General features: G+C 37.3%; 1 protein-coding gene across 3 annotated transcripts in view; it reads left to right on the top strand.

The window, feature by feature from the left end:
- Window positions 1–17,974, top strand: part of CCDC171 (coiled-coil domain containing 171) — a 162,743-nt gene that overhangs the window by 40,516 nt on the left and 104,253 nt on the right. For all 3 annotated transcript variants that reach the window (XM_075078194.1, XM_075078192.1, XM_075078193.1), the window contains 3 exons: window positions 2,983–3,121; window positions 11,543–11,645; window positions 16,675–16,778. In XM_075078194.1, the coding sequence (XP_074934295.1) occupies window positions 2,983–3,121; window positions 11,543–11,645; window positions 16,675–16,778 (346 nt within the window). The remainder of the gene's footprint in view (window positions 1–2,982; window positions 3,122–11,542; window positions 11,646–16,674; window positions 16,779–17,974) is intronic.

The following is a 17,974-nucleotide window of genomic DNA, read 5'->3' as shown; positions in this document are numbered from 1 at the left end:
TTCTCAGAAGATGATGGTTGTAATAACTGAAAACAAGGAAACAGGCTTTTCTGGGTTGCATAATTTATTAATTAGCTCTGAACCCAGTAGCACTATGTAAATTGGAAGCAACATGGGATTTGGGTCTCCATGTGAATTTACTTTTCTTGAAGAGTGAGAGCATGACATAGAATAAATTGGAACTGCTTTTGCTGTGTTTCTGAAAGCTGTGGGAGTAGAAGCTACTTTGGGGGACTGAAACACAGGCAAGTTCTTCCTCTAAGAATAAGAAGTAACTATCTACAGCTAAAAGAAAAAAAGTCAGCTAGGCTTAAGCAGAAGCATATAGGTATTTGGAGGACTGATAAAGTAGTCCTTCAGCTAAAAAAATATGTTGATCTATAAGAAATGAGTCAAAGTTGGGAAGCGACTATATTGAGTCAAAAGTTTCAGTGTTGGAAGAACTTTAAGCCCTTTGCATTACTTTCAGCTCTAGTGAGGCAGAAGTGATAGTAGAAGAGACAAAGTAATGAGAGACAACTGTATGGTCCCACTGGTAGGAGTTACATCAAAGAATAGTTCCAGTAGCAAGGGACTGCAGGAGATCTCTAGTCTAACCTTCTGCTCACACCGGGATCAGTTATGAGATCAGATTGTTCAGGGCTTCATCCAGTTAGGTCGTGAAAACCTCTAAGAATGGAGATGGGACAACCTCCCTAGGAACCTGTTCCACTGTTTGACTGTCATTAAGGTGGAAAAAGTTTCTCCTTGTCTGAACCACTTTGGATTTGATTTGTGTCTGTTGTCTCTTGTCCTCTAGCTGTACATTGCTGTGAAGTGACTGGCTACATCTTCTTGATAACCTCCTTTTAGGTATTGGGATGTCTGTTATAAACCCTGAAGTTATCTCTTCTCCAGCCTGAACATACCAAGTTCCCTCAGTTCTTATATATACTTCAGCCCACAACCATGTTGATGACCCTCCCCTGAGCCCACTCCAACCTTGTTCCTGTATTATGGGGAAGGTGTGTGCTTAAAACTGGTCATTATCCAAGGTGTGTTGTAATGAGTGCCAAATAAAAGGTGATTAATCACTTGATCTTCTGGCTGTGCTACTACTGATACCCCAGGATGCTGTCAGCTGTCTCTACTTGTATGCCATGCTGCTGATTTGTGGCTAGCTTGCTGTCTACCCAGATTACCAAGTCCTTTTTCAGCACAGCTACTCCCCAGCCAGTTACCAGCCATATTGCTTCAGGGGGCTTGTGCTTCCTAAATTCACATCTTTGCATGTGTCATTGTTGAATCTCAGAAGGTTCATGCTGGCCTGTTCCTCCTCCCTGTGTAGGTTCTAGGGAACAGCAGCACTTCTCTGGAATGTATCAATTGTGTTGTGTTGTGACCTACTCCCAGCCAAGTCACTATTATCTGCAAACTCAGTGAGATTGCACTCTTGGCCTAATCCAGATGATGGATAAAGGCGTTAAACAGATTCTGACCGAGACTCCTACAGTATTCCACTTGTTACTGGCCACTACCATCAGAGCTTTACCATCAAACCATCTTTACCAGTGTTTTAGTTCACATACCTAGACTGAAGGTCTAACTTAGCTATACAAATACCATGTGAGACAGTGCCAAAAGCCTTCCTAAAGTTGACTTATATTTCATCTACTTGCTTTCCTTTTGTCCATAGATCTGGTCATTTTATCATGGAATATAACTAGGTTGGCCAGACATGATTTAGGCTTGGTAAATCCTCACTGACTGTTCCCAGTCACCTTTTCGTTTCATGAGCCCAGAAATTTGTTCCAAGAGGAACAAATTCATGACCTTCCTGGGACTGAAACGAAGCTAACTGGTCAATAGTTCCTTGGCTTGTCCTTTTGCCCTTTTCTGAATATAGGTGTGGCATTTGCCTTTCACCGTTTACCAGGGACCTCCTCCAGTCTCTGTGACCTTTCAAAGATGATAAGAAGCAGCCTTGCTGTGACATTGGCCAGCTCTGTCAGAACCTTTTGAGTGTAGGTGAGCTGGCCTCTTCAATTTCTATGGGCTGAGTTCTCACAAGTAATCCCCAGACTCAATCCTCACCTACTGCTAGCAGGTGTTGTCCTCTTTGACTGCTTTTACTGATCATAGAGGCTTGTGAGACCTTGTCAGAGAAGACTGAGACAAAGAAGGCATTGAGTGTGGTGACCTTCTCTGCGTCCACTGTTGATAAACTACTCGGTCTGTGTAGAAGCAGGTTTTCTTTCCTGCCTCAATGTAGTGATAAAATCTCTTCTGGTTTTTGTCATCCTTTGCAAAAATCGATTCTAGGTGAGCTTTTGGCTTTCCTGACACCATGTTTACATACTCAGACAATCTTTCTAAATTCTTCTTTGGATTCCTGTCCCTGCTTCTGGCTCCTGTATGCTGTTGTTTGGCCTTGTAGCTTTCTCATGAGTTCCCTGTTCAGTCACACCAGGCTCTTTATATATCTGTTCTCCTGAGTAGCAGCAGGACTGATATAGAGTACAAGAACTGTTTGAAATTTTGGGAATAGTCTGCTAGTGCAAAATTCTGAAGTCATGCTATTCTGATTAGAATATATTCAGGTATGTGGAATCTTTAGGAGCAAGCTTTGTACTTGAAATTGGGGCTGATTATGTAACATGTGACATGGTCTTTCTGGAGAGAGCTAGTGTGTTAATTAAAATATAATTAATTCTGTTTATTATATTTAATTTGGATGCCATATACAAAAGACCAAATGAATTTATGACTGGAAGCCTGACACAAGCATTGGTAACTGAGAAGAACATAACCACTTCTTGAAAAGCGTTTCTTAGAAGGAATGTATAACTTTCATCAGTTAAAACAAAACAAAAGCAGGAACTTCAGAAGCTATATGATGTGCTAACATGATGTGTGCCTTATCCACTGATTATATTTGAAAGTATATAATGTACTGGACAAAAGTATTTTCGATAAAAATGTTCTAATGCTGAAACTTTCCAGATTAGAAAGACAGTGTTTCTCCACAAACAAGCAGATGAATGAGAAGATTGAGGAAAAGAAGGAGGTAATTAAAGATCTTTCAGAGAGACTATGGAATAATGAAAAAACCTGCAGAGAATTACAGGAGGAACTTGTGATGGTAAGACAAAAGGCCTGTGGCACTTACTGTTTAGGGTTTTTTAACCATACTGTGAACATTAGCTGCATTTGTTGTGCGAGCTGTGGAAGAACTCTGCCATTGTGTTACTGTGACTTTACTTATGTTACTTTGTTTTGTAAAACATGAGTAAATATAGCTAATGCATTGGAGAAGCTAATTCAAAGATGTATTTTAAGTGATACACCATGTATTTAACTGAAGAGTATTTGCAGAAAACAATAAATAAAAATAAATAAATTTTAAAAGTATGGCTATGTGTAAAGCGTAACTTGTGTTGGCATTCCTAGCAAAGAAGGCAGTTTGTAGACATGGATAATGATTCCTTGTGGAAAATGTTCTGTCTTTCTATGCAAGCTTTTTTCTTCTCCAAGCTTTATTAGCTACCATTATAGGCTTGTTTATTTCTATTTCACATAACAGTTTGGTTTTAGTGCAAGCGTTTGACTGTAAAAATTGCTTGAAAATTGCTTGTTTAAAGGTGACAAAGCAGAGGGAATTTGTTTTTCTGTTTTGGTGTGGATTTGGCATGTTGGATGTATTTTACTGGACTATTTTCTGAAATCTTTCTCCTTTTATATGACCAGCTGGGGCCTTCCCGTCCCACTGTCTCTACCCACCTCAAGTTAGATAACCGTTTTGATATCCTGTTGCACAGCAGCAGGGGCAAATCAAAGATCTTAGGATATCTGGAAAACCTTCTCTCCTGCCAGTGTGTGGTAGCATACGCAGTATTTCTACACTTAAGCAATGTAAACTTTTTTTGATACTGGCTTGCAAATTTCTCCTTTTTCTCTGTCTTGGAGCTGTGAGTATGGAAGGTAAATGTGGTCTGTTCCCTGCTGCTAACAGGCATTGTGCTAATCAGTGAGCAAGAGCAGAGACCTGCATCAGAGGATCTTCAGACATGTTGGCGTCTTTTGTTCAGTTGATGGAGTTATTCCATACATTGTCTTAGTGTTTTCTACTTCCCAGACAGATTAGTAAGTAATAAATTGAAGAAAAATAAAATCAAAACCCCCTCTTCCTTCTGGGAGAATCACAGCTTCTTCGATGCAAGCATTAATGTATTAAAAGGCATTTGGTGGCCTAGCTAACCTGGAAAAGTCATCTTATCAGGCGCAAAAGGAACACAAAGGGATAAAAGCAACTGTCTCCCCTAACTGCATTCAGTAATGTTTGCTATTCATTAATATAAAATACAATTCCAAGCTTAAAAATTTCTGCAAGGAACCTTGAGTGGTTGTTGGCTGTTGTTGTGATATGAGTTTTCCTTTTTGTTTTGTGTTCCTTAGTAAAACGTATGTTATACCTGACAAGAACTCAGGACAAAATTCTGCTCACAATAAAAGATTTCTGGTAATGGCGACAGTATTAAGTGGTGTACTTGAAATTAACGTTACATTACTGAAAGGTAAAAAGCAGAATAGATTGTCTTAGTTAAAAGAGCTGTGTTATTCATAGAACCAGTTGTTTTAATTGTTTTACTGGAATTATTTCAAACCACAAGACTGTCTTGAACAGGTAATAAAAATACTAATTTTCTGAGGAGTTGTATTAGTTGTCCCCTATGGGATTAGACTTTTATCACCTTGGATGGCTTTGTATTTTTCCTGAAGACTTTTGTATTTGTTTGGGAAGAGGAGTGCCTGTGTGTGGTCTTGTTTACTCAGTCTGGACAGCTTTTTGTTATTTTTCTTCCCAAAATGAAAAAGCAGAAGACTCTGGCAGAAACTAAGTATAGATAACATTTAATATCCTGTTATTAGGCTTCCCTATACCCATACTAAAATAGTGTGAAAATGGCAGTGTGTTCTCCTCCCTTCATTTCCCCCTCCTGCTTTCTTGATCCATTCATTACTTTCTTATATTTTATACTATTGTTAGACATCCTGAATATGTCCTTTCCACTCTAGTCTGATAATCTAATATTGGTACTGCTATAATACATGTTAATGTTTTTGTTTGTTAAGTACTTGGGAAATACAACCAAACCAGTGAAAGCTCTTTTTTAGAGAAGCAGACTTATGCAGGGAAGAAATACATTCTTTGGAAACTTTATAAGAAAAATAACTTTTCTACCTCTCTTTTTTTTTATGGCTCAGTTGAATGTATAGTAAAGTAGTTATGCTGCTTTTAATTTTAAATATCAGCATGTGGCAGAAGTTTGCCAGAAATCTGCATGGATCAAATGTGATAGGATCTGTTGGTATCAAACAAAACTGCTTATTAATGTTCAGCATGAGCATACTCTCAAGATTTCCATTATGTTTTTCTGAGGAAATTGGTCTCAAGGTTGTCATTATTTCCAGCTAGGGTTTTCAGAATTTTTTAACTTGAAGAATAGGAATTTGGAAGAATGGCCATTGTGATTCAGAACTTGTTTTAAATTGAAACAGCCCCGGCTGTATGCCTGCCCCATGGAAAGAATAAAAGGTAACTTTAATAGTTTCAATAGTTACACAGGATATTTACGTTTCTGGCACCTAGTAGTGGATGATCTTTAATTCTTAGTACCAGACAAGCAGGAGAGTCGAACCTTTGTTTTATGAGACAAGTGCATTGAAATTTGGGGAACTTGCCAATTCACCAGAATGCATATTAGGAAATTAAAGTAATTAAAAATAGTGTATTTTAGTATAAATTCCTTCAATCTGGAAGAACTGTATGTTCATTTCCTCCCCTTTGTATAGATACTATCAGGAGTAGCATAATTAGGTATAAAAGTAGTGTAATAGATTGCACCCAGAGCCTGTCTTTTTCTTTGTGGCCTATAAATCTTTCTCTTACAGCTATGCATGCAGTCATGTGTTGTATACATCTCAGCTGCCTCTAATAGCCTTGTAAGTTATCATAAGCTGAAAGAAGTGTTTGAGAATCTAGTTCCTGGACATTGGCATTAACCATTGTTCTTTAACAGAAGTGTCTTGAGTATTTACTCAACAAAGAAACACCCTGAAGATTAGGATTCTGTTCTACAAATTCTATGGAGTAGAATCTAGTACTGCAAAGGTTTAAATATCATCTAGATGATTTATTGTGAACAGAGCTTTTTCTTTCAGTTTGAAAAAAGTGAGAGACAAGCTTAATTAATTTTGTGCTAACGATTGTTAAATGTTATGTTACCTTGACTCTTGTTTTGCTTGTCTTAACTTAGGAATGGAGTGTTCGCACCCAGATGTTACTTCTGTTACTGTCCTAATTTAAGAAGATCAATCAGTTTGAACCATATGCTTAAATGGTCTTCTACAAATAAACGAATTTTGTAACTTATTCTGGAAGTGGAGAGGCCACTCAGGCTGTGATGTCCCAATGCTTGAAGACAGGCATCTAAAAAGCGCTTGTAAAGCTGCCAGTTTTCAGAAAATTTTCTCTGACTAATAGAAAAACCCCAGATCCAAGAAAACAGATACTTCATAAAATTCTCTTCCTCCAAAAGGTTTTTACAAATTTCTCTGTAGAGGACTGGAATAATTCCATATAAAACTTTAGCATTTATGATTAATTTTATTTCAGGTGATTAAACCTGAGACATTAAATTTCTTGAGAAATTGTATTTAATTTACACATGGCTAGACACTTTTTAAAGACTTCTTTATAGGAGGGGTCTTCAGAAAATTCTAGCTAATATATAAAAATAAAGAAACTCTGTTAAGTATTCAGTAGTTAGATAACTTGAGCAAAAATAACTAGCAGCCTAAGGCCGGAGATTGTCAGTGAGGGTTTTGTTTTGTTTTTTATACTGCCGTTTATGGTTGGTTGCTTAAAATTTGTGCCACTACTCTGCTACATGGAACATCACTCAAGTCAAACCCATTTTTTGTTAACAGTGGAGCAGTCATTTGGAGCGTATTTCTCTAAATGCTTTGATTTGGTTTCCCCAAGGTCATGCCTGGTAAACATTCTGACACTTTTGTAAAGAATTTACCCAAATACCCAAGGAGTATTTGAGCATACTGCTTTTTGGTTGCTGTGTGGATAGTTCTGGCTTTGGCACTTGTTCTGCCATCACCAGATGGGATTTGTACTGAAGACCGAGTGGGTGAATTAGTCCATGCACAAGAGAGCCACACAGGAAAATCACTATAACTGTACACAAAGTAGAGAAAATTCCTCTTGGAATGATGGCAGTTTGTTGCAGGACTGGACCCCAGTTCCCTGCGTAATACCACAGTAGTTTGGTAAGTTAATTTTGAAAAGTCCTCAAACTCCTGCCTACATGTTGATTTTTAAACATTATGGAACTTGAGATAGAGATGCACATTTGCAGCATCAGGTCATGTGGGCTACTCTGGAAGTATGCATAGAGACTGCATTTATTTTATTCAACAGTGGCTTTTGAAAAATGCTGAAAAATGAATGGGACTACATTTCTGTCCTGGAACAGGCGATGGAATGATACCAAAATCTAATACTGGTAGCTAAGGAAAATATCTCTGCAACCCAGGTAGTAGGGAATTGCCAAGATAAATGCAAATACCCTGCTCCTGGGAGATTAGCATAATTCTGTCAGTGGGTGAAATAATTTTTGTAAGTATTAGGTTTTTCTAATAATTGTGGTTATCCTTACAGATAAGGATATGAAGAAGTTGGAAAAAAGATTTTTCTCCTGGTTGGAGCCTTACAGCACTTATAATGAAAAATATTTGGCTTCTATTTGATTTCTTTTAAAGTGTGGTTGTGTTTTAAAATTGATGGTTAAGTTATTATTTTGCAGAACACATTTTTCTACCAAAAATTCTTTGGTCCTCAAGGGATATTTTGTGATAATAGGAGCCTTCTTAAGGATATGAAGTGTGATTTGGGGAAGCACTGTATATGCTACAATTCAGCACATATTCTGGGTTCAGAAAGTATTACTTTGCTCCCATATTCTTTGGTTCCTAGCCTCCTGTTCTGAATATTTTATGAGGGAGGGAATTGTGTTTGAGGGGTATAGGAAATACTCCTAATATATTTCAAGAATTTTAAGTTCTCAAGTGTTCATCCGAACTTCACAAGAAGACTTTACCACTGGTCTCAGCGACCTGGGATTCCTGCAGGCTCTTTCCTTGAGGAAAGGACCTGAAGTCCTTTCATAAGAACTTACAAGTCCTACTAGTAAAGACCAGGGATGTAAAAGGCATTGAGAAGACCTTTTCTGTGTCCTAGTCACCAGATCCCCTGCCCCATTCAGCAATGGGCCCACATTTTGCCTAGTCTTCCTTTTGCTGGTGAGGTACTTCCGGAAGCCTTTCCTGTTGCCCTTCACATCGCTTGCCAGATTCAACTCTAGGTGGATTTTGGCTTTCCTGAGCATATCCCTCCATGCTTGGAAAGTGTCTCTATATTTCTTCCAGGTCACTTGTGCATGCTTCCACCTCCTTTATGCTTCCTGTTAATATTTCAATTTAGTCAGGAACTCCTTGTGCATCCATACAGGTCACCTGCTGCCTTTGATTTTCAAGGTTATTTTCAAGGATCACCTCTGGTCAAGAATGGTCCATCCCAAAATGCAGGAAGTCTGGCACAGTCAGCAGAAGGCTTATTTTACAAGTGTTCTGTCACCTGTTTCTACTAACGTGGTCTGGGAAGCAAACTCTCTTTAAGTAAACTCTGTAGCACTTTGTTACCTGATTTCCCTTTTGAAGTAATCTAGGGAATACTCACACCAGTGCCTTTCCAGTAGTTCTGCAGGATTGGCATCCCCTAACACAGATATGGTGATGGATGGAGTTGCTGAAAGGGAAGTAATCTCATCTCCTGGAATAGTTGGATCTGGCAGAAAATCCCTTTCAGCAACGGCAATTGATTATGTTTGACTTCTACACTTGTGGACTCCATTTTCCTTTTCAAAGTAAGGAGACTTACTGTCTTTGTTCAGACTGGAGAAAACTAAGGGGGGGTATAGCTACTGCCATGAACTATCAAATGGGTGCTTATGGAGAAGATGAAGCTATTCTCTCCTTAGAGCTGTGCCATGAAAGTATGAGAGAAAACAGAAATTTTAGAAAGGGAATTCTAACTACCTTTAAGGGGGAAAAGAAACTTCACAGTGAGGATTGTGAGGTATTGGAGGAGGTTGCCTGGAGGGGTTGTTGAAACTCCATCCTTGAGGATACTGAAAACTTGACTGGACAAGGCTCTGAGCAACCTAACCTGACTTCAAGCATGTCCCTGCTTTGACTGGGGAGTGGGACCAAATGACCTCCAGAGATCCTGTCAGCTTAAATTATTCCATGATTTTATGACTCTACACATTCTTATTAGATACCTGTCAGTGAGACTTAAGAAATTATTTCGATATGTTCAGACCTGTTTGGACTCTTAACCTGGATTTCCAGCAGTGTAGTTTACAGTATTTTTCATCAATTTCTGATAATGAGGACAGTGATTGAAAATGGGAGCTACAAGGGAAAGCTACTAAATATTTGCAGCTGAAACGTATTGAAAGTGGCTGATCTAAGGAGTTTCCTTTAGATCTTCATTGCTGTTGAAAAAGAGAGTGAAATTGGCTTAGGGAGTATAGATGCAGTTAGCAAATAAAGCAGAGAAGTGGTGAAGGCTGAATAGACTGGAATATACTGACTAAATTGTGGTAAATTAGCTAAACCAGATGAAAAATTTGGGTGAGGAGATTGAAAAAAATTCTCACATTTTAATTTCCCAGAAAAACCTTTTCCCATGGGAAGATTTGGTCTGACCTGGTCTGTGCTGAAGTGGTTTATGTAAAAAGTATTTATTTCATTGTGGTGCTGATCATATTGTTTAATTTTCTTATTTGTAATATTTGAGGTTCTTTGAGATTATATCAGTACATGAGAGTACATTATTTAAATGTATTTGCATCCCATAAAATATTCTTACTGGAGCTCAGCAATTACAAGCTCTATTTATGTAGACAATTTTATAGAGTAAGAATTAAAACTTAGTTATTTTTGAGTATATAAAAGTGGTTTGGAAATTCTTTATAAAATGTAGTGCAAGCTCTCACACAAGGAAAGGCGTGTAAATGCTACAGGGGATCTAACACTGAAATACACATATGAATAATATATTAGTTGATGTACAGTACATATAATTAAAATTGAAAGAGTAAAGCAAATTTATAAAATATTTAAACTGAATAGTGAAGAACACTGCAGAGAATTAAATACACTTCTTGGTTTTTTAGCCTGACAGATATATGCTACCAGGATGTAGCAGTTTTACTGGGGAGGATGTTTCCCACACTTGAGAAATTGATCAGATCCTTACACATTCTGTGAAGCACAGCTAAAGCAGTAGTTCATAGATATGATAGGAAACAGTAGGATTTTTCTCAATGCAAAAAGTGTAACCTTCCATCACCAAGTAGAAATGGAAATTACTCAAATAGGTGTTAGAATTTAGAATAAAAATAAATTGAGTAACTAAAAGTAATGAGACATCTATGAGCATAATCGTTGTCATAAGAAAATCGTGAAGTTATTTAAATGTAGTTTCCTCTTGATTTTGGGGGGAGGGGTTGGTGGTTTGTGGTTTGGGTTTGTGGTGGTTTTTTTATTCTGGTTTTTTTTTTCTAAACTGCTGAGATGTATTACTTTCTGTCAGTCAGCTGCTAAAATTGTACATTTCTTTGAGAAGTCAGAGAGAAGTCTGTCCAAGAGGACCTTGGTCTTTTCTGGAGTTACGGATGCATGTCTTTGAAAACTGCAAGTTTTAATATGAGATTTAAATTGAAGAAATTATTTGTTATATAGTCTTTCTGTTGTAGTGATTGAAAATCTGCTGTAATACCTTTCTACCCTTAGAATAAAGCCAGTGTCTTGATTTGAACACTAAGCTGCACTTAGTAAACAGCTCTCTTTAAAAAAATTCAGTGATAGGAGCTGAAGGACTCTGATGCTTTATATTCCATACATAAGGAGGAGTTTTTGATATTGAAGAAATCATTATCAAGCATGGAAGATACTAACAAGTAGGCAGTTTTGCAATGAGAATAGGTGTGGGATTTGACTATGTGCCAAATCATGAATTTCTAGCCTGTCTGCCAGTAGTTTGGTGTCTTTCTGGATGCCCTTGCAGGGTTTAACAATAGATTTCATTGCTTACATAGATGGCAGCAGTTAATTATGGTTCATTAAGATATTTTTAAAGAAGATCATCAAGACTAGGTTTTAGAACAACCAGTTTTTCTTTTTCTTCTGAGTACCTGAAGCCTTTAGTTCTATTTTAAGTGTGTTTCAGGGTTCTGTGTTACTTATTTGTGATGTCATGTTACGTCTCTTGGCTCAAGAAAAGGAGTAATAAGAAATATAGCAGGAATATAAATTTGAAGGGGAACAAAAATACCATTGTGATCTGTATTTCTTCTGCTTACTCTTTTAATGGGTTTCTTTTTTTCCCCCCGCTTGTCTTGTCTATATCTCCTGTCAAATAAAGGCCAAGAAACACCAGGTCTTTCTAACAGAGACGTATGAAAACAACATGAGAGAGCTGGAGTTACTCTTGGACAGCTTTGCTATGTCAGGCCAGCGGACAGCAGGTTAGTTGAAGGTATAAAATGACAGATGCATCTGTCAATGTTCCAAAGTCACTACATTGTGGGAATTCTGCAGATGCCTCTTGCATTCCCTCTTCTCAACATGCTTTGATTTGATGACATGATAAGAGCAGTTCTCACAGCAGTCAAATGGCCTTGCTAGCTGAGAAAGGGTGACGGAATGTGGACCTGCTGTTGTCAGCCCAGAGCTTGATTTACAAATGCTGGGGTGTATATGATCGGTCAGAAAAGGGCTCACTTGCTGTGCTCTAAATCCAACTGAGAAAAAAGTCCTTACAGTATACCTGCAAAGGGAACAGATGTTTTGCCTGAACCGAGCCAAATTCTGAGGCAACCTTCAGCAACTTAAAGGTCATATATTCACAAAGGTTGTGTAGGACACATGATATAACACAATACTTTTTACTGTTGATTGTGGTCTGGTACTATATTACATTCATTTGATCTACTACAGAACAATTATTGCTCTGTTTTCATTAAAATTAATTGTAAGTCAGTGGTTGTCATTGTATAAAGCTACCTAGCTTTATATGAAATTATTGTATCAAACTCAATAACCTGCTGCCTGTGTAAACATTTGAAATAGTGGCTAGCATAAACAAACTGAACTTTAATAACAAAGCTAGTAATTTTTTTAAAGTTGAAAATAGTACACTTTTAAAAATCTTTGTTTAAAACTGTCTATAAAAGTTTTCTTTATGTAGTTCCTGTTAGAAAATCATATACTAGATACAAAATGCTTCCAACCTACAGTGCAAGTAAACTGGGAGAAAACAGGGAAAATGTTGCTTAAAGAGCAAATGGGTTTATTTTGTGTAAATTGTGCACTTTTCAGCAACAGTAGACATAAATGGGTCATATAACACCTTGAAATGAAGGTGCATTTTTTTGTGTCTTCACAAAAACATTTTCTTTTTTAGGGCCTGGTACTGTTAAAATTGAACAAAGAAACTTCTTGAGATTTCTGTTGTCCTTAAAAGCCTAGCCTTGAGTCTGTGATGCATTGATTTCCTCACGTGGGCTATATGATTTTTTTTTTAATTTGGGAACTAGTAACAGTTTTATGCTGCAATTATAAATGTAATTCCTGTGGGTAATACCTGTAGGTTTACTGTAGATACGTCAGACTGAAAAGCTCTTTAGAACTGTATATTTTCCTCAATCTTGCAAAGTTCCATATGCCCAGAGGGGCTTCAGCAATTCTGGAGGGAGCTGGGTGCTTCTGCCAAAACGCAGTTTCCAAAGCAGTAATTGTCTTTTGGGTAGGTTTTCTGTTCTCCCTAGTGGTAAACCTTGCAGAGAACAGCTTTGACCTGTTTCTGTAATATTAGGGATTCAATAACATTAGCTTCAGCATTATCTTGCTTTGTTTAAGGTAAACTTTGAAAGATCTTATTTAAAGAGATCTTTTTTAAAAGCTTCAGCATCTCTGCAGAGGTTCAGTTGAGGCAGAAAGTCAAATTTAGCTCTTCTGTGGATTGAGTCTTTACAGCTAATAATAAAATGGACATTGGCTAGGACATTTGTTCAGCATATTTACTATGCTTCTAAATATGAAACAAATTTTTAATGCTATTGCCTTTCTGTGTTGTAGTTTCAAATGTATTATGTAACAGTATTTCTTTCAATTTAAAAAAAATGTTTAATGTGATCATATTTGAAGTGGGAATGCCTAGGTGCAAATGAAGGTAAAACTTCTGAATGAATCTTTGTAGTTTAATTAGCAGATGAGGGGCTACAGGAGTCACAGCTGGCTGGGCAGTATCTCATGTTTTTGTTTTTAACTTCCAAGTCAAGTGGTTGAGAGATCTGCTTAAATATCTGTCAATATCAAAGGTCCAGCCCCTTCATTTAAGTGCTGGTTGGGCTGTGATTATTAGGCTATACAGGTAAAAGAAGATAAGACTTTGTATTTTTAGGATTAAAACCTGAGGTATTTTTAGAAGTTTTTTCTTCTTTGCACATTCCAAAATAACAAGCATAAATCCATGACTTCTCCTTTTTAAGTGACCTTTATAATTTTCCACAGCACTACTATTCTTATTGGGCAATTTGCATGATTTCACTTTGACCCTGTCCAGTTTATCATATTTTGCAGTTATTCAGCAGCAGGATTTGTACTCACAGAAGTTTTTCTTCACTTCAGGAAATAGATATTTGTGGTTGTAGTAATCTGAAAAAAAAAAAAGTGAACAGAGTATAAAGTGCTAAGAGTGTTACCTGCTTTGAGTTAGTGTCACCGTTAATGTTGACCACCAGTACTGTTTTGGTCACAAATCTAAAACGCAGCACCATATGAGCCACTATGAAGACATTGACTCTGTCCTAGCCAGGCCTAGTACCATTACTAGAAATTCTGAAGCAGCACGTTTAAGAGTTTACTCATTTGTGTACCTCCTGTCAGACTCGTACTGAACCGGGCATTTTCCCAAAATTCTTGCCCCAAACTAGTGATCCTGAGCAAATACTTCAAGTATTGGGGTTTTTTCCCCTCTTCATTGCTGAATTAAGGCCTCTCCAGCAAGAAACTCCTGTTTGGATTGTGTTGCATCACTCATGCATAGCTGCATGAAGACAGACAACATTTGGCCTCTATTATAGCCATAGGCTTGTTTTCAGCTGGTGCAGGAAGGTGGAATCTGGTATTCTGTTGGCAGACTGGGCTGCCTAGAAAAGAGGGTTGCAGCAAAGGCAGGGAGTGCCAGCATAGAAAGTTTACTGGCAAAAGTCTGGTTTTGGCAAACATGATGTAAATTAAGATGGTTCAGAGGCATGTTTCAGTGACACCAATGCAGGTTGGGACTTCAGAAATGAAGATACATTATTTAGACAGTTTGATGAAAACTATGGGATGGAAGACAACTCCTAGATTGGCTTAATGGGTATTATTTTAAACTGAATGAGAATCATGAGTTACAACTCCTCTAGAGCTAGAAGTGTGGAAGAATAGTACTTTCTTTCTTCTGTGCAACAAGATCACTACAAAGTGTTCCTACAATGGGTAGTAGTGAGAAGTCACTCTTGTAATTGAGAAGACAGGACTGATGCCCTGTGCATCCTTACCTATAGCTGTGGTTAAATGATAAAAATGAAAGTAAGGTGTTAAGGTGTTACTAGTCTCTTTCTTAAATGTGAAATCTAAACTTCTCACAAAAGGTCAGATTTTATGAATCCTTCTTAGGTTGATTCCAAGTGTAACATTGCTATTTGGGACATCTCTAGGACTCAGAGGTTTGGTTATGGGTGCTGGAGTCTCATTAAGAAGATTTTGCTTTTCCCTGACTCTGTAAACCTTCAGAAACTGTGGTAAATAGGTGTCTACTGGAGTGGCTGATAGGACAGAGCAGAAGTCTGTTACTGGCACGTGAATTTTTTAAAAATTCACTCGTGTGCTGTAGAGCAGATCTTGCTCCTATTTCTGATGTTTCTAATCTTGCAAACCTGCATTGGTTTGACTAGGAGTGACTTTGACAGTAACAGTTAGCTGGCAAGTCAGTGTGAAAAGTTACTGTCCATTCTGAATAGTATTCTATGCTTCCTGGTATTATCAGAGCATTGGGAGAGAAGAGGCTAATTAGTTAAAAAAATTTTCAGAATGGCTGTTTGCAATACTTTCCAACTTGTGGATGGGTGTAAGTTTTCCACTGACTACTGGTGGTGCATTATGAATAGCCTACAGGACAAACCTATAATTTTAGTATAATGCTTTGAGTAGAATATCATGTTTATTGGACAACACTAACCATAGCATTCTTTAAAAAAACAAAACAAAAAACAACCTGCACATCTGTAAATGCACCTCCTCTAGCTGACAAAGTTTTATGGAAAACCAAAGAAAAGGCTTAGAGTTTAGTATCTGGTCTGACTCTATGAGCCACCCTAGGCAAATTACTTAGTGACACTGACCTTTCAGAGGTGATAAACACCTGAATCATCATTTAGTTCTGCTGGGAGTTATAATTGTTTAGCCTCTCTGGAGTTCAAACATCACAGATTTTTTCACATCTTTTCAAAATAAGGATGCAATTAGTGTTGGTGAGGTTAGTTTTGCTTATAGAACATGTTAAGACTCATGGAAAAGGTGATACCATAATTTGTTACAAAATAAGTTTTTAAAGGCTACGTACTAATATAAATAACGCTGGGAAGAAGAATCTGTCAATAACCTGGTCTTTTGCTGTAACACCAGAAAAAAATGAATAGTTTGTTCTTGGAAATTTAATATCAGCTGACATCTTGTGACCTCTTGATCAATACGGAGTTGTTTTTCTTTCTTAGCACATTGTACTACGGGCTTTGGAATGCTCAGACTTGTTCATGTGTCCCTAATTAAGGCAACCAGATCAGAAGTCTCCTTCTAAAGATTTAATAAATAAGTGTAGTGTGTATATAATGGATGTATCAGCTTTAAGATTTATAATTGAAACATTATGTAGGACTCTGCAGACAGATAATAAATTTTTTTTATTATTTCCTCTGGAATGAAATTCAAGATCATTTAAAAGGTTTTTAAGACCTCTCCAAGCATAACATAGTCATGTGATCTTTGGCTCGGTAAAGCTTTGAGTAAATGAAGTACTATGTTATAAATGCATGCTTAGTCACAACAGCAAATAATGTCAGGAAAAGTGTTACATACTTAACTTTCAGGCAACATGTTTTTCAAACTGTGTTATTGTGTGGTTTTAAAGTTGGCTGGTCTGACTGAATGCACAGACTTGACCACAGTAGAAATTACATGCAAGACTGCATACCAAATACATTAGGTAGAAATGTAATCCAGAATTTACAGTTCTGTATCTTGTATTAAAGATTTTATACAAATGTCTTTCAGCTGTATTTGCTGTGAAAGTATGGCTATCTAGCTGCATCTCTTGTGGCAAACAAGGCTGCTATTCAGTGTTTTGTATTGTCACTGAAGCCCTAACTAATTTTCATCCCTCTCATCCAGGGCAAGTAGTTTTCTCTCTGTGGCTTTAAGGCTTAATTTTCATTCTGTATTTTTCTTCAGGCACTTGTAAGGACAAAGATAAACCTCCGAGCCTCTCTGTCCTTGAGACTTTGAGGTGTACCTTGACAGCTTACCAGAACAAGCTGGAAGATACATCTAATGAGGTAACACTTGCACTGTTTGGCTCTATATGTATCGCCTTCGGCCTGCAGCAGTACTTTGCTTGTAAAAAAGGTCAGAAGAGTGGGAATGTTGAGTTGACAGCTTCACGTATACCCAAATAATCTCTGTCACTACTATTTCTTTAAGCTTGCCCTACAGTGAAGTTTCACTTACATTTGGGGGAACAGAGAAAAGAGGTTTCTTCTTTTTTTCTTTAATTTGGTTTTGTTTTCTTATTAAACCTGTTGGGATTATCATTTTCAATAAACATTCAGGAAAATGAGCCATTCATATCTAGGAATTCCATTAAAAGATAATGATTTAAGAGTTGGGCAGTGTATACACTGCAGTATTCCTAATTGTGTAACACGAGCTTTGGCAGTTATTGGTATCAGTTATGTAAATATGTATGCCCTTGTACACTTAAAAAGTGGCATAATTTTCTGAGATGGGTGGGTTTATGATGAAATCTTTTTTGGTGCTATTTTGAGGTCTGTGCAAGTAAATTAGGACCATGACAATACTTTGTTATCTAAGACAATAAGACAATAATGGAAGTATTTCAATTTTGGAAGTCTTACCCTTGAAAAAAATTACCTAGTGGCCTTTTATTTCACTAACTGAAAAGCCACAATCTGGCATTTATTTTCTTATTTGTATTGTGAATGTGATTAAATTAATCCTCTTGTGTGTAAATGTTTTATGAATTTGTGACTTTAACGGCTGTAAAGAGAAGTTAACTGCGCTGTTAAAGCTTTCTGTACCAACTTGTAATTATCTTATCTTTGGATTAAATTAGCAAATACAGAAAGGCAAGGTGTGATAAGATTGTAAAATATGCCAGTACTGTTCGTTCATTTCTAGGTTTGTATTTTGTTTTGACAAATGCATAGTCTAGCTAGTCACTCACAATATTTTTTTTTAAAAAGCAGAAGAAAAGTGTATCGGCTTTGCCCCTTTTATTGGGAAAAGAATGGTCTCCCACAAGATCTTTGAGTCTGTTCAACGGGTGCAGAAATAAGTGACCATGGAAACAATTATACTTTTGTAAACAGCAAGCACTGTTAGGTCTCTCCCAGTGAGATAAGAGAACCGATGTGTATAGTCATTACAAAACTCTCCTGAGACCCAAGTCTGGAAGCTGCAGAGTAACTAAGAACATATTACCCACAGTGAATTGTTATTTGGGAGGAGGAAT

Source organism: Phalacrocorax aristotelis, chromosome Z, assembly GCF_949628215.1.
Source record: "Phalacrocorax aristotelis chromosome Z, bGulAri2.1, whole genome shotgun sequence".
Lineage (NCBI taxonomy): Eukaryota > Metazoa > Chordata > Aves > Suliformes > Phalacrocoracidae > Phalacrocorax > Phalacrocorax aristotelis.
This window is presented reverse-complemented; position numbering and strand designations above follow the sequence as displayed.